Raw genomic sequence first — 13,679 nt, forward strand, 5'->3', positions numbered from 1 at the left:
AGGAAATAAAGCATATATTCATTTGCTGATTCTTCCAAACAAGCAACGGGTTGTGATAAATAAGGTAATCGCCTCTACCTGGCCAAAGTAATGCCTCATCTGCCTCTAGATCAAACCTACCATCAACAGGTGACAATTAATCCGATAGGCAGCAGAGAGAAAGTGGAAGAATAGCTTATTTTCTTTGAACCTTTCCCACCCCACGACACGTTCGATTTAGAGTGCGTCATGCGATCCATCCGTGCGCGAGCGCGACGGCGGCATCAAGCGGTGGTCTTGTTGGCGCCGTCCATCCAGATGATGCAGCGGAGGCATTTCCCCCGCGCGAGCAGGTCGAACGCGATGTTGATGTCGTCGAACCCCATCCGGTGCGTCACGAACTCATCCAGCTCCAGCTCCTGCAGAAGATGAAGCAAGATGGCCGGCGTTTGTTACGGAAAAGAAAACACGGATCAAGTACGTCGTACGTGGGCTGACGGATCAGTGATCACCTTGTCCATGTACTTTTGTGCCAGCACGGGGATGTCGTCCTTGGGCTTGATCCCGCCGAGGAGCGCGCCGGTGACCGACCTCCCCCGCTTGATGCCCGACGACGATATGCTGACGGGCGCCGCCGCGGCGTCGGAGCCCAGGATGATCGTCTTCCCCCACCCCTACATCCACGTTATGGTTACTTGGCGTTCCACGAGATCGTGCGGCCAGCTGCTGCCAGATGTAGAGTACCCTGCACGAGCCCAGGTAGCGTACCGTCCGAGAGCTTTGGAATGCTTCCGCCATGACTGAAGGGATGCCGATGCACTCGAAGCAGTGGTCGGCGCCCCCGCCGGTCATCTCCTTGATCACCTGGATGGAGGTCGGCAATTGTAGCAATCAGCACGACAACTGCTGGAGATAGATGGAGTTGCATTGCATGCGCCGGTTCAGATTCAGACCTCGCTGACAGTCTTCTCCCCGGTGTCGTTTGGGTTGACGAAGTCGGTGACCCCCAGCCTCTGGCCTGCAAGGAATGGAAGAGCAATGGTGTGACGCCACTGTTTTAACCTGGCTATTTGGACGTCACTGTTGATGCCAGAGCAATTGCACACCGATCTCGAACTTGTCCGGATTCAAGTCGACCCCGATGATCCTCGTGGCGCCATGCATCTTGGACCCTTGCGCTACCTACAGTTCGTTCAAGAATAGTCGCCGTCGTGAACAGGAGTAAAGTACACTGGTGTTAGGTTCAAGTACTGTTCAAGGAGCGCGACGTCTCGTTTAGGAGATTCGCTAGTCGTTACCGCTAGCCCCACGGTGCCTAATCCAAAGACAGCCACGGTCGAGCCGGGCTCCACCGCCGCCACCTTCCAAGCCGCACCAACCCCTGCATCGCAGCATCAGCATCAGTACGAATTGCCGCAGCCAGCAAGCTACGTGCTCTGTGCTGTCCATTGCCGCAGCTGATGGATCGAGAGTAGCGTACCGGTGGAGACGCCGCAGCTGAGCAGGCAGGCCATCTCCGGCGGGAGGGCGGCGCCGAGCTTGACGACGTTGGCGACGTCGACGACGGTGTACTCGGCGAAGCTGGAGACGGACAGGAAGCTGTGGACGGGCTCGCCGGTGGCGGCGAGCGAGAAGCGCGTGGTGCCGTCGCGCGGCATGAGGCCGGGGCGGTAGGTCAGCGCGGAGCAGATGTTGCTGCGGGCGGAGAGGCAGTCGGCGCACTCGCCGCACTGCGGCAGGAACACCGGCACCACCGTGTCGCCCACGGCCACCTCCTCCACATGCTCCCCCACGCTCTCCACCACGCTGGAAACGAACCAGCAGCACAAATCAGCAGGACAGTATGTTTGTCTATGACTGTTTTTTTTGTAGAAAAGAGAGACGTCTGTTTGACAGTTCGTGTTCTTTTTTTATAAAGTCAGTTCATTTTTATTGTGGTTATACAGATTAGCACGTGGGTGGTAGGTCCAAGTCCAATGATTCGCGGTAACGACTAGCGACAATTTTTCTTATGGTAACGACTAGCGAATCTCCTAATTTTGTTCTCCTAATTCGCGGCTAGCCGTCGTGAATCTCCTAGTACTACTGTTCAAGGCGCATTCTGTTCATCGGGTTCTAATTTTTTTCTTGAAAGTATGCGCCTTTCACAATGATTCGCGGCTTAGCCTTTTAATACCATTCGATTTGCAACAGAATTAGAACCCGATGCGTTCTCTTAAAAAAGAATTCAATGGATGTCACACGGTGAGTTTGGCCTAGCACTTGACAGGGACAAAGAAGTTCTAGTGCACCTACAGTACTTTTTTTTTTGAAGAAACACCTACATGTACTTATCTATTGTCTATTGAAAGCTTTTGGTGGTTAACTTGAATGTAAAGCTTACCCGACTGCTTCATGCCCCAGGATGGATGGATACATGGCCGGAAAATCCTGCAAAAAGGAAGAAAAAACAGCGTGCGTGACATACAAAACTGAGAAACTACATTCAGCTTCACCAAGAAGTGATTTCAAACGGTTGAGCGATGAACTCGGGGTCGATGAAACACTTTAACCAAATCGGGTTCGAAGCAGGCAGCTTAAGAATCGATGATTTTTTGTATCATTTTTCCTTTTTCTGATTTTACATCCCAAAGTAGATATTGCTTACCTTCATGCGCCAGAAGGTGATGTCCGTGTGGCAGAGCGAGGTGCAGATGATCTTGACGCGGACCTCGTGCGCCCGCGGCGGCGCCACCTCCACCTCCTCCATCTCCAGCGGCTGCCCCGGCGCCTTGCTCACCGCAGCTGCGCGACGATCGCGTGGCACTGTTCATGCTTTTGGAGCTTGGAAGTGCATGGGATGGAGGCAGGTGTGTACGTACCTCTGCATCTGATTGGCTTCGCGGTGCTCTGCCTCTGCTCCATCGTTGCGGCCTCGCAGTCCACAGTAAGCCAGAGCTCTGTCCTGCCCGCTCTATGTGCGTGTGCGTGTGCGTGTGCTTGGCGACGGCTATGTACTAGTGGGGTGCTGCTGGGGTTGGTCGGCTGCTGCGAACTAGCCAAGCAATCCTGCGTTGATTTTTTTTTTTTTTTGCCATTGACGGTGACTGGCCTTCTTTTTTTGTGTGTGGAATCTATCCTGGCTAACGCCATATCTATATTAATTCTGCGGCTCTATAACAGGTTCCTTTGTTCCACTATTCTCTTTTCGATAGAATTTTCATTTTTATGTTTTTTTCTTTCCTAATTTAGCAAAATATATGCGGGGTTTAGCAAAATAGGAAACCAAACAAATTCCGCAGTTCGAACGAGCAATACATAAGGATCACCCTTTGCAAGAGAGAGATTTAAATTGCCCATTTAAAAGGCGAGCTAAGCTGCCAGCGGGGCATAGAGTCACAAATTAGCAATGAGACCTAGGATTTGATACTTAGAAACCTTCATTTTACATTCACATTAGATCCTAGGCATTACATTAGTAATATAAGTTGTATTATGTATCACTTCGCAAAACTTAGTACATAGATTCTTTTAGTAATTAGTACTGCTTGTTACTCCTATAATGTTATTATTTTTGTCGTATCTAGTAGTAGGTTTTATAGTTAGATTTAGGGTGTAACCTAGTTGTAACTTAAGAGTATATACTAGACTTCCTTCACTAAGTGGATAGCCTTTGAGTGGGTGATACTGTGGCATACATGCTGCCATGTATTATCACATGTCTACCACATCATTTCATGCGCCTTCCTCAATGTGACCTTTATAGTATATACCATCCATCACGATACCAGCTAATCTTACTATTACTAATTGGAGACTCCTTTTGAAACTTTCACGTGAAGCCATCTCGAATTTTAGGTGGACATTCTTGAAAAATAGATAATTCACAAAAATTCTCAAAAAAACAAAACATCCCTTGATCCTTCTTCTATCATGTGAACTTAGAAATACATCTAGCCCTTGATCGGCTTCCCAAAGTAATCCTAACGTATTGATCCTGCACCCACGGCCCACGCGGTATTTCCCTCGCGTAGCCAAACCAACTCACACCCATTGCTATCTCTACCATGTAAGCCACGGCGACGGCCTTTGTCGCCCCTATTTAACAAAGGTACGCAGCCCTCCGGGGTTCTACGCTTCCAAACACATCTGTTACTTTACATTCTCTTCGGTGGATATAGGAGGAAATAGATAGATCTGATCAGCAAGGAGGTGTGACCAAAGATGGGTCTTCAAATAGGCTTGGTGCTGGATCGATCTAATCAGGAGGAGGTGTGCCCATAGAGGGTTCTTCATAGATGTGAGCTGCTGCGCATAGCCGTGCTCGTCTCTGTCACAAGGTTGGCGTCTGCCCGGCTCATCTCATGTAAGCTATTGGCTTGATATGTCTAGCTATTGCAGGAATACGAGGAATCAATTTGTCTTTGGTCATATATGTCGTCGATGCTGAATCATTGCCACCTAGCGACAAAACAACGTATACGCAACACATCAAGTAATGCAGGCTCTTGGGTCGTGTATGATGGTCCTGCCGCCTGCACCTCCATCAGCGATTCAGCGGCCATGCAGCTACATGATCTCATTCTGAACGACACAAATTAAAGAAAGATCACCATGACTTATATTCATGAATGCTCTCCATTGTTGGTTGTATGTTCATCTGTCTTATCTTTCATCTAATAGAGGAGACCCAAGATGGACGGCGTGGAAGGAGGATCAAGGCTTTGCTTCAGACCGAGGCCCCAGGGTATGCACTTAATCCCTTGCCCATATATCTCATCAGACATCAGGTCGTGCATGCAGATAGCATGCTGCCCTCCTACGCACATGGTACAATTTTTTATACTATTCCAAACTTAAACAAGATAGTGATAGATAAAGCTAGAGAACACGTTCTCTTTAAGTTATAGATTGGGTGCCGGCAGTCCCACGTGCATAAGTGTAGGAGCCAGGTGATTAATTCGGTTCTACATGTGGCCTCCAATATGAGAGCTGGACAAAACTTGCATAAGAACACTCAAGGAGAAAAGAAAAGACTAGGAACGAGGTGTGCGCATGGGAGTTGATTGTTACAGAAAAGTGAATTTTATCATTGTTGGACACAAATCAGGAAGAACCGGTAGAGAGAGAATGAAAGATATATATATAGTCATATATAGCAAAGACATATATAGTGGCATAACTTGAGAGAATACGAGAGAGACAGATAGCATCAGAGGACCAGAGCATCAAAGTGACTATGAAAAAAAAAGTGAAATATTAATAATTTCGATATGCAATATACATGTAAAACCCCTCCAACACTTCACGATCACATACCATAATCTACTTAATATAAAACACATTTACCTTAATATTTGATGTCGGAGAAGATATTCTTTTTGTATTAAAATAAATTTTATAATTGTATTTGCTAACCATAAGCTTTACTAAAAAACTCTGCAACCTACTTTGCCATGCCCTACATATGCCATGAAAAAGTAGCCAAAGTACACCAATATATGATTTTTAAATTATCTATTAATGCGTTAAAATAGAAAATATTAACTCATGATATACATGCATGAGTGTCGCCAGATATACAGGTATGCATGAAGTGATGAGAATTCTGATTTTCATATTAAACTTATTGCTAAGGATTCAATTAAACAAATGGAAAGCACATATAGAGGTGCGATGTGAATAAAACTATTAGTGTGGATAAAAACTATTAGTCATTGCTAACTAAATTCTGGCACAATCCGATAAAGATAAGTAGGATTATGTTAGAATATTTAAGGAATGAGAGGAAGCGAGCTAAGCAATTTTGATTACTAATTATGAGCCCAAAGCTATCTTGAATTTATTTTAAAAAAATCCGCTACTTATGTTTAGCCTGTGCGGGAGCACGGGTTGATGGACTATTTTGTTAAATTATAAATTGAACATGTATGTATGCTAAATTTCTAGATTAAAAGGTAAAAGAATTCTTTCTAAATAAAACACGGAACTAGTATTTAAATTTTTAGGGGCTTAACTAGCATGGACAAGTAACTTGATTAGAGTCCTAACATTGACATTGAAGATGGCAACCGAACTCCGAGCCCTACCAAAGCAAATAAGTTAATTATGATGTACACAGCATGGAAAGGAGCGTAATCGAATAATTTTTAAGGGTATGCTGGAGCAGCCAACGCTTCCCGTATTGTCGCCATGATCAAAGAAGAAGTTCGCTTTGCGCACGTAGCTGTTACAACACGTTTCACCATCAACACGGCACATCCAAAGCAAATCAACAACATAAATCAGCTAAGGGCGAGCACCGTCGCACAGATCACTTTCACACACGTCCAGATCAACAATGACGACTGCGGAACGAAGTACTGCGGCGGAAGACATGTCCGGCTCAACCTCACGCGCCGTTGCCCTGCTTGGCGCCGTCCATCCAGATGATGCAGCGGAGGCACTTTCCCCGCGCAAGAAGGTCGAACGCGCTGTTGATGTCGTCGAATCCCATCTGGTGCGTGATGAACTCATCCAGCTCCAGCTCCTGGCCGACGCCGGAAGGCCGCAACCCACAGACAAATAAACAAAACATCATGACGCCATGGCGCCCATTGAATTGCTCCCGATTCCGACATGAACCAATGTAAAGTTCACGCCAGAGTGTACGCTGTGGCTGGTTGAAGTGGTCACCTTGTCCAGGCACTTGTGCGCCAGCACGGGGATGTCGTCCTTGGGCTTGATCCCGCCGAGGTAGGAACCGACGACCGACCGCCCCCTCATGATGTCGAACGACGGTATGCTGATGGGCGCAGCGCTGCCGTCCACGCCCAGCACCACCGTCTTCCCCCAGCCCTGAAAAGAAAGAAAGGACCATTGATCAGTTGGTCACTTGCATTGGCAGTTGGCACATCACAAGATTCATCAATGGCTGCTCGTAGGAAACCAGCGAATACATGCAGATGCATTGCACGAGCTGTGCGTACCATCCGAGAGCTTTTGAAGGCCTCCGCCATGACCGACACCGAGCCGATGCACTCGAAGCAGTAGTCGGCGCCTGCGCCGCTGGTCATCTCCTTGATAACCTGCATGTCCATCAGTTGGTTGTTGAATTGCTGATCGTATCGCTAATGCAGAGGTCGTGCGTTTGTAATTCAGAATTCAGACCTCGCTCACGGTCTGCTCTCCGATGCCATTCGGGTTGACGAAGTCGGTGATCCCCAGCTTCTTGCCTGCAAGGAGTGAACGACGGTGAGTGCGATCTGCCACTCGTGTACACTTTTGATCTAACACGAAATCAACAGAGCAGATCAGTTGGCATTACCGATCTCGAACTTGTCCGGGTTCAGGTCTACCCCGATGATCCTCGTGGCCCCGCGCATCTTGGACCCTTGCGCAACCTGCAGCTCGTTCAGGCGTCGCCGTCATGAACGCAGTCACACAGGACAGAGCCAGTCACTGTCGAGTCATTGTAGATGGTAGGTACACGATAACACCGATACATCGGAGCCAACAAACGAATCGTCGTGCAACAACAAAGTCCACACGATAACAGAAAAGGTGAAAGTTGGAGAGCTACGTATATCAGAGCTTTATGCAGCGGTATCAGAAGATCTGGTTGTCCGTTGTCCTTACCGCTAGCCCAACAGCTCCTAGTCCAAAGATGGCGACTGTCGAGCCGGGCTCCACTGCCGCAACCTTCCAAGCCGCACCAACCCCTGCGACGCAGCGTCGTCATGTATCAATCAGTAGTGGCAAACTGGCAATAGCACACGGATGGTGTTGTTTATCGTGTTGCGACCTTCAAATTAGGAGGGCGTACCGGTGGCGACGCCGCAGCTGAGCAGGCACGCCTTCTCCGGCGGGAGGGCGCCGCCGACCCTGACGACGTGCGCGACGTCGACGACGGTGTACTCGGCGAAGCTGGAGACGGAGAGGAAGTGGTGGATGGGCTCGCCGGTGGCGGCGAGCGAGAAGCGCGTGGTGCCGTCCCGCGGCATGAGGCCGGTGCGGTGGGGCAGCGCGGAGCAGAGGTTGCTGCGGGCGGAGAGGCAGTCGGCGCACTCCCCGCACTGCGCCAGGAACACGGGAACCACCGTGTCGCCCACGGCCACCTCCTCAACGTCCTCCCCGACGCTCTCCACCACACTAGCAGGAGCATGTTGATGACGCAACTAATGTTCAACACAGTTTGATAATCTGACCATTTGGACCACGAAATTGGAGCGTCCGTTTAATAACGAATAAACGTACTCCAATATCTTTTGCTTTGGCAAGAGGGTTCGATACGAATCAGTCGCTATGGGCCCATATCATTCGGTGCTGTACCTTCTCTTCATATGATATGATTTCCATCAAAAGTTAAGAACTCGTGATCTTATCCTTTTCATAAAAGATCAACGGGTTTCAATTAACAAAACCAACGGGATCCCCGCGGTGTGGCCTTGCATTTGAGTATTTGACACGGCCAAAGCAGCTACAGTGAGCACATGGCTACCTTTTTTGAACGGCATGGTACATGCTTATCCATTGGCGTTTTTAGGCGTCTACGTACTCTGAAGTTTTCAGTGCTTAACTACAAGGCACGGGCTGTGATTTTTTGTGTACATCAGGTAGTTTTCTTACCCGACGGCTTCATGCCCCAGGATGCACGGGAACGTGATCAACCCATCCTGCAGAAACAAAGAAAAACGGCGTGCATACATAAGGTACTATAAAATATGCGAAACTATGCACAGTTCACACCTAGCTTGTTTCTGCGCACTAATTTTGCAGAAATGGAAACCATAAGCTTCTTAGATGAACAAGGCACATTTTGCTACTTGCTATGTGATGATACTGAACTAATTAATAGTAGTGGCTCTCTTCATTAAAAGAATAAATAAAAAGAACTACGCCGCATTGATCGTATAGTTCTTTGCTGGCAGGGCCAGACATTCTATTGTAACAAGCAAGTCGGGGAGTGAGCTGAGCACGCATGGCATGATGGTTACCTTCTTCATGCGCCAGAAGGTGATGTCCGTGTGGCAGAGCGAGGTGCAGACGACCCTGATGCGGACCTCGTGCGCCCGCGGCGGCGCCACCTCCACCTCCACCGTCTCCAGCGGCTCCCCGGCCGCCTTGCACACCGCCGCTGCGCGACGACGAACCGCGAGGCGCTTAGACTTCAGAGTTGAGCCGGCGAGACATGCAGCAAGTGTTCGAGCTGACTATGCACAGACGACGGTGTGTGTGTTCATGTTCGCGCGTACCTTTGCATCTGATCGGCCGGGCGATGCCGTTCGGCTCCATCAAAGTCAGATCGGAGGAGCTCTCGCTCTTGGTCTCGCTCGCTACGGGATGACCGGATGAGGCGTATGGCATATGCTAGCAATTAGGGGTGCCTTGGTGCCTATTATATAAAGGAAAGGTGCAGCTGGTGAGGTAGGAGGAAACATGAAACAGATGCCGCCACCTTCTGTCTCTCAGTGTCATTTCCTCCCGTTTCTGTTAGAATGATTGGGTTGTTAGCCCATGACTTAATTGATCAAATAAATCCCAAGGTCCATTAGTGGTGGTAGTTACAAATAGAATAACTTGGTAGTTGATAGAGTCTCTAACCAAAGTCGTGCTGCACTTGTTGAGAAGTTGAAGGAGGGATAGCAGGATGCCACGCGCGTGCGTGCTCGCTCACCTCGCCGAGCCATGCCGAGACGCGACCGGACATGATGTGATGTGTGGATTGGGCTGGGTTAGGTTTTGCAGTTTTTGATCAAGGATCTTCTGGTGCCAACGAGCTTTCCTCCACTGTTGCGCTGCATTTTTGCTATCTCCGTTCCGGCGAGGATTTCGAAGTTGCGCCCTTTGCCAGAGACTCTACTCTCGAGGAGTAGAAGGGCGATCAAGTTTTTGAGGAGCACATCTGCGCGACTACTCGTTGTGCACATCTACTTCCTGGAGGCGCAACTGCATTGCGGTCACCTGCACAGCATCAACTTCTGATCGACTACTTCGAACAAGCTCAACTAATGATGTTGGGTAATGGCGTATCTGGTTCCTCCAGAACTGGCCCCGCCCCAAGGTACTCCCTTATGAACTTCCTAGGTCAGTTCTTGCGTTTCATAGTATCTATTGCATGCTTTATGTTCATTGTAAATACGATAGATCAAGTTTCTATCTATGCTATGGTTATTGTCATATTTTATTCTATATTTCGGATTAAAATTAACCGTAAAATACCTCTAATTCTAACAGTTTCTACGCCTTCATCGACATCCCTTTGTTTGTTTTCTTAAAGGGAATATCTTATCCTTTTGCCTGTGCAAGCATCTACTACATGTTACTCAGCTAATTTATTCTAGGATTTCAACCAGTATCCAACCCTTTTTTTAACCCATACAAACATTGATTCAGAGTCAAATTTGTGAAGTTGTCTGTCAGATTCACATCGGTGTTGTAGGCTTGTTGGACCAATTCGAGTTTTTTTTTTTTTTTGAGATACCCGAATCACTCTGCTAGAAAACTCTCCGCTAACCCGTCACTTCTAAGTTCTAACGGGCTAAAATCGATAGTAAAGTAGCCCACGAACAAAGACACAACAAGAAGGGCAAGATCACAATTAGAGAGGGGGGTATACTAGCATCAAGAAGATATAAAAGATGACTAACTGCACAAAGCATCGATGCTGAAAAAACAAGGCATTGCGGTTACTAGAGGGCCCGTTAAGGCGTTAACCAATGGGGCCGTTAAATCGAATGGCTTTGAAAGGCCGGCCTTTACATGGCCGTGGGCCTGCTACAGGTGGTACCTGCTTAATCTGGGCCTTTATTTTCAGCATCGACGACGGACGTTCGGTTTAAACGGGCCTTGTTCAGAAACGCAAACTTTGCATTGATTTTTGTTTTTTTCCCTCAGTGTTCGGTTCGTTTCCTTGATATACGGACCTTTCTTAAGTTTGGAATCACAAGTTTGATTGAACCTTCAGTATTCGAGGTTGCAGCAACGACTATGTTCGTTTGTCGCAGGACTTGAGGATAAAAAAGAACCGATCCGCCCCGGCTCTGCACGACACGACCTTTTTTATATTTTGGATATTTCTGCGAGCAATACGAGTATACGACACGACGTTGTTATCCTCCTCGTGAAAAAAAAATGCTCCAAAGCGAGAAAAAGGCATAAACAGGAGAGCCAAGCAGTGACCGCACGCTAGCTAATTCGTCCGGCCCCAAGCGCCGCCCACGGTCGATGGCGACCGCCACTGGCACCGGCCTCCCTCCCTCGCCTAGTCGCCTCTCTCTCCCGTCCTTCCTCACGCGCGCGGCCATCCATGCACCTTCCTTCCAGACCGCGGATAAATAAACGCAGGCGCACGGCACGACCGCGACCGCGCGCGCTCACCGCTTCAGATGGGATGAGGGTCTCTCCCGCCGCCCGGGCTCGGTCCCAGCCGGACAGCGACCCGCCACCGACTCGCGAGTTGGGTCGCCAGGCGCGGCGCTAGTCTACCAACGTACCGGGGCAGCGGCCGATGGCGACTCGCGGCTCTCCCCCCCACTTTCCCATCGTCCGACGAGGCGCGGCCAACAAGCGGCGGGCGCCTGCCGATCGCCCGCCGGCGCGAGATAACTACGTGCGCGCGCGCGTGCTTTCACCTGGTACGAACGAGGCGACGTCGGCACGGCAGTGGAAAGTGGAAACCGTGTTCCGGGCCGGGGCTCGCCGGGGCCCGGGGGCGTGGCCGGTGGAGGTCGTTGAGAACGAACCTGGATAGATATTCCTTCCTTCTCCGCAGTCAGCTGCAGCGCGGTGGGCGTACCTATCAGCCGCTTCGCTTTCGGGAGCCGCGGGCTGGCGCATGCTCATGTGTGCCCTGGCCTGTATCCAGCCGGACCGATGCCACCTCGTAAACTTGAGAGCCAGTGAAAAGCAGCAAGTACCCGCATACCGCCACACGTCTCTTTCGGTCGACCCAGTCGTTAATTTGTTCGCCGACCGTCGTTCTTCCCGCGGTTTTAACCGTCATCGTTGGCCAGGAGTCGCTCGTCTCGTCAGCGCGGTGGCTAGCAGACGGGAGAGCGGTCGACACATGGCTAAACCAGAGCTGTCCGTCAGTCCGTGGGATGACTGAACGCGAGATCCCAGCGTGAAGTTGACCCCTGTTCCTCTGAAAAGAGAGCTCCGTCCGGCGTCCGCACGGGCACTTCCACCAATCCACCAGCGACCGGTTCAGCGGCCACCGTGCAAAAACGATCGCTCCTCGCTTTCGGATGGCACCACCGGCTGCGGCTCGTTTTCTTCCCGCGGCATGTGCCCGGGCGGCGCGGCCGGGGGGTGTGCGTGCGAGCCCCGGCACGGCACGGCATGGGTCCCTGCCTGTCATAGGATGACGGGCACTAGGCACTGGACACGCATGGTCCAGTGGGGCACGACGAGCGGCGACGCGTCGGTCTTTTTGGCAGCTGAGGCTGCCTGCTGTCTGCCGTCGCCGGGCCGGCGACGCCTACCGGTGCAGCGAACGGGCACGAAGAGAACAAAAACGTCGACGCTGAGGGGGAGATATGGCGTCGGTTTCACACGAACGAAAAATCGCATCAGCTCTCAGCTCGCCACTGAAAAGTACTACGCCGCCGCCTCCTGCTCCACCGATGCAGGGGCACGGCGGTATGGCGCCCGTGAACTGAACGTGAAGGGCACGGGCCCCCTACTCGACCCGCTTCGTCATCGCCAGCGGTCACCTACACAGGCCGTCTCTTGAACGCACAGTGACCTAATCGGATGAGCAAGGCACAGTGCTCCACGAGCTGTCTGTCCCCAAAGCCAAGGCCACTCCAAGGAAAGAAGCAGCATCTGGAAGCAAAGCAATGCGATCGATACCCGGGTGTTTACCGGCCGCCACGTACTCCGCCCTCGGGCCTCCACGGCGGCGGGGTGGGGAGCCAGCAGGCGCCCATGCCTGCGGCCGCCGCTACCATCCCACGTGGAGGACCACCTGTGCTGGCTATCCTTCTTGGGAGTCCAACCCGGCCACTCCATGCACGCCCAGCGGCGCGGTCAAGCTCCGTCGTCGTCCGAACATGATGCTCTGTAATTTACCGTGGGACCACTACTTGAGCATGGATACAACCATAGAGTACGTCCATACACGTATACAAATAGCCTAATTTTTAAAATGTTTTGAATTTAGGTACTGTTACGTGGCAGCAAGACGATACGGAGCGTATTTATAATAGCAAGTGCAACAATGGTCGATTCATTTGCTGAGCTGGAGAGGAAAGGGGAGGAGAGAGAAGCAAGCTTGGCGCTGCATGCAGCGACGGTCTCGACACGATAACCAAGATAGTGGAGCCAAATTTACTATCTGCGACTTTTTTTTTTGCAATAATCAGAGTGTCACTTTGCAGCGTTCAGATGTGTCGATTAGGCCACGACAGCACGGTTTTGCTTCGGGGCAAGCAGCAAATTTGTCAAAGCAAAAGCGCGAGCAAAAGTCTGCGGCCGCTGCAGTTTGCTTTCCACTTCAAGTAACCCCGCCCAATTCTTTTATCCGCGTCTGGTCACTTGTTTATTGATCGTCTGGTGCCAGGCACGCCGGGCGTAGCGTAAACAAGTGCCCATCAGGCCATGACCATGCCCCGCTCTAGAGACAGCTCTCGCCATCCAGAAGTTTCCATTCCTGGTAGAGTGTTTTCTTTTTCTCCCGTTTCAAAATCCGCCGCGCCGTTGGTTCCAGGCGAGAGCAATGCACGCGCGCGTGCAGCTAT

General features: G+C 50.5%; 2 protein-coding genes across 2 annotated transcripts; both read right to left on the minus strand.

The window, feature by feature from the left end:
* Positions 1-3,081, minus strand: LOC101781423 (alcohol dehydrogenase-like 7). Its single transcript, XM_004958294.3, has 10 exons — positions 2,841-3,081; positions 2,627-2,763; positions 2,363-2,409; positions 1,460-1,785; positions 1,278-1,360; positions 1,086-1,161; positions 933-997; positions 748-843; positions 492-653; positions 1-398 (listed from the first exon to the last, which is right to left on the minus strand). Exons 1-10 carry the CDS (start codon positions 2,881-2,883, stop codon positions 264-266), a joined length of 1,170 nt encoding a protein of 389 aa, XP_004958351.2. The 5' UTR covers positions 2,884-3,081; the 3' UTR covers positions 1-263.
* A 3,002-nt stretch (positions 3,082-6,083) lies between these two features.
* On the minus strand, positions 6,084-9,292 carry LOC101781826 (alcohol dehydrogenase-like 2). Its single transcript, XM_004958295.2, has 10 exons — positions 9,192-9,292; positions 8,934-9,073; positions 8,566-8,612; positions 7,763-8,088; positions 7,576-7,658; positions 7,265-7,340; positions 7,108-7,172; positions 6,927-7,025; positions 6,634-6,795; positions 6,084-6,487 (listed from the first exon to the last, which is right to left on the minus strand). The coding sequence occupies exons 1-10, from the start codon at positions 9,229-9,231 to the stop codon at positions 6,350-6,352; spliced, it is 1,176 nt and encodes a 391-aa protein (XP_004958352.1). The 5' UTR covers positions 9,232-9,292; the 3' UTR covers positions 6,084-6,349.
* Positions 9,293-13,679: the final 4,387 nt, after the last annotated feature.

The sequence above is a fragment of the Setaria italica genome, chromosome II, assembly GCF_000263155.2.
Source record: "Setaria italica strain Yugu1 chromosome II, Setaria_italica_v2.0, whole genome shotgun sequence".
In the NCBI taxonomy this organism is placed as follows: domain Eukaryota; kingdom Viridiplantae; phylum Streptophyta; class Magnoliopsida; order Poales; family Poaceae; genus Setaria; species Setaria italica.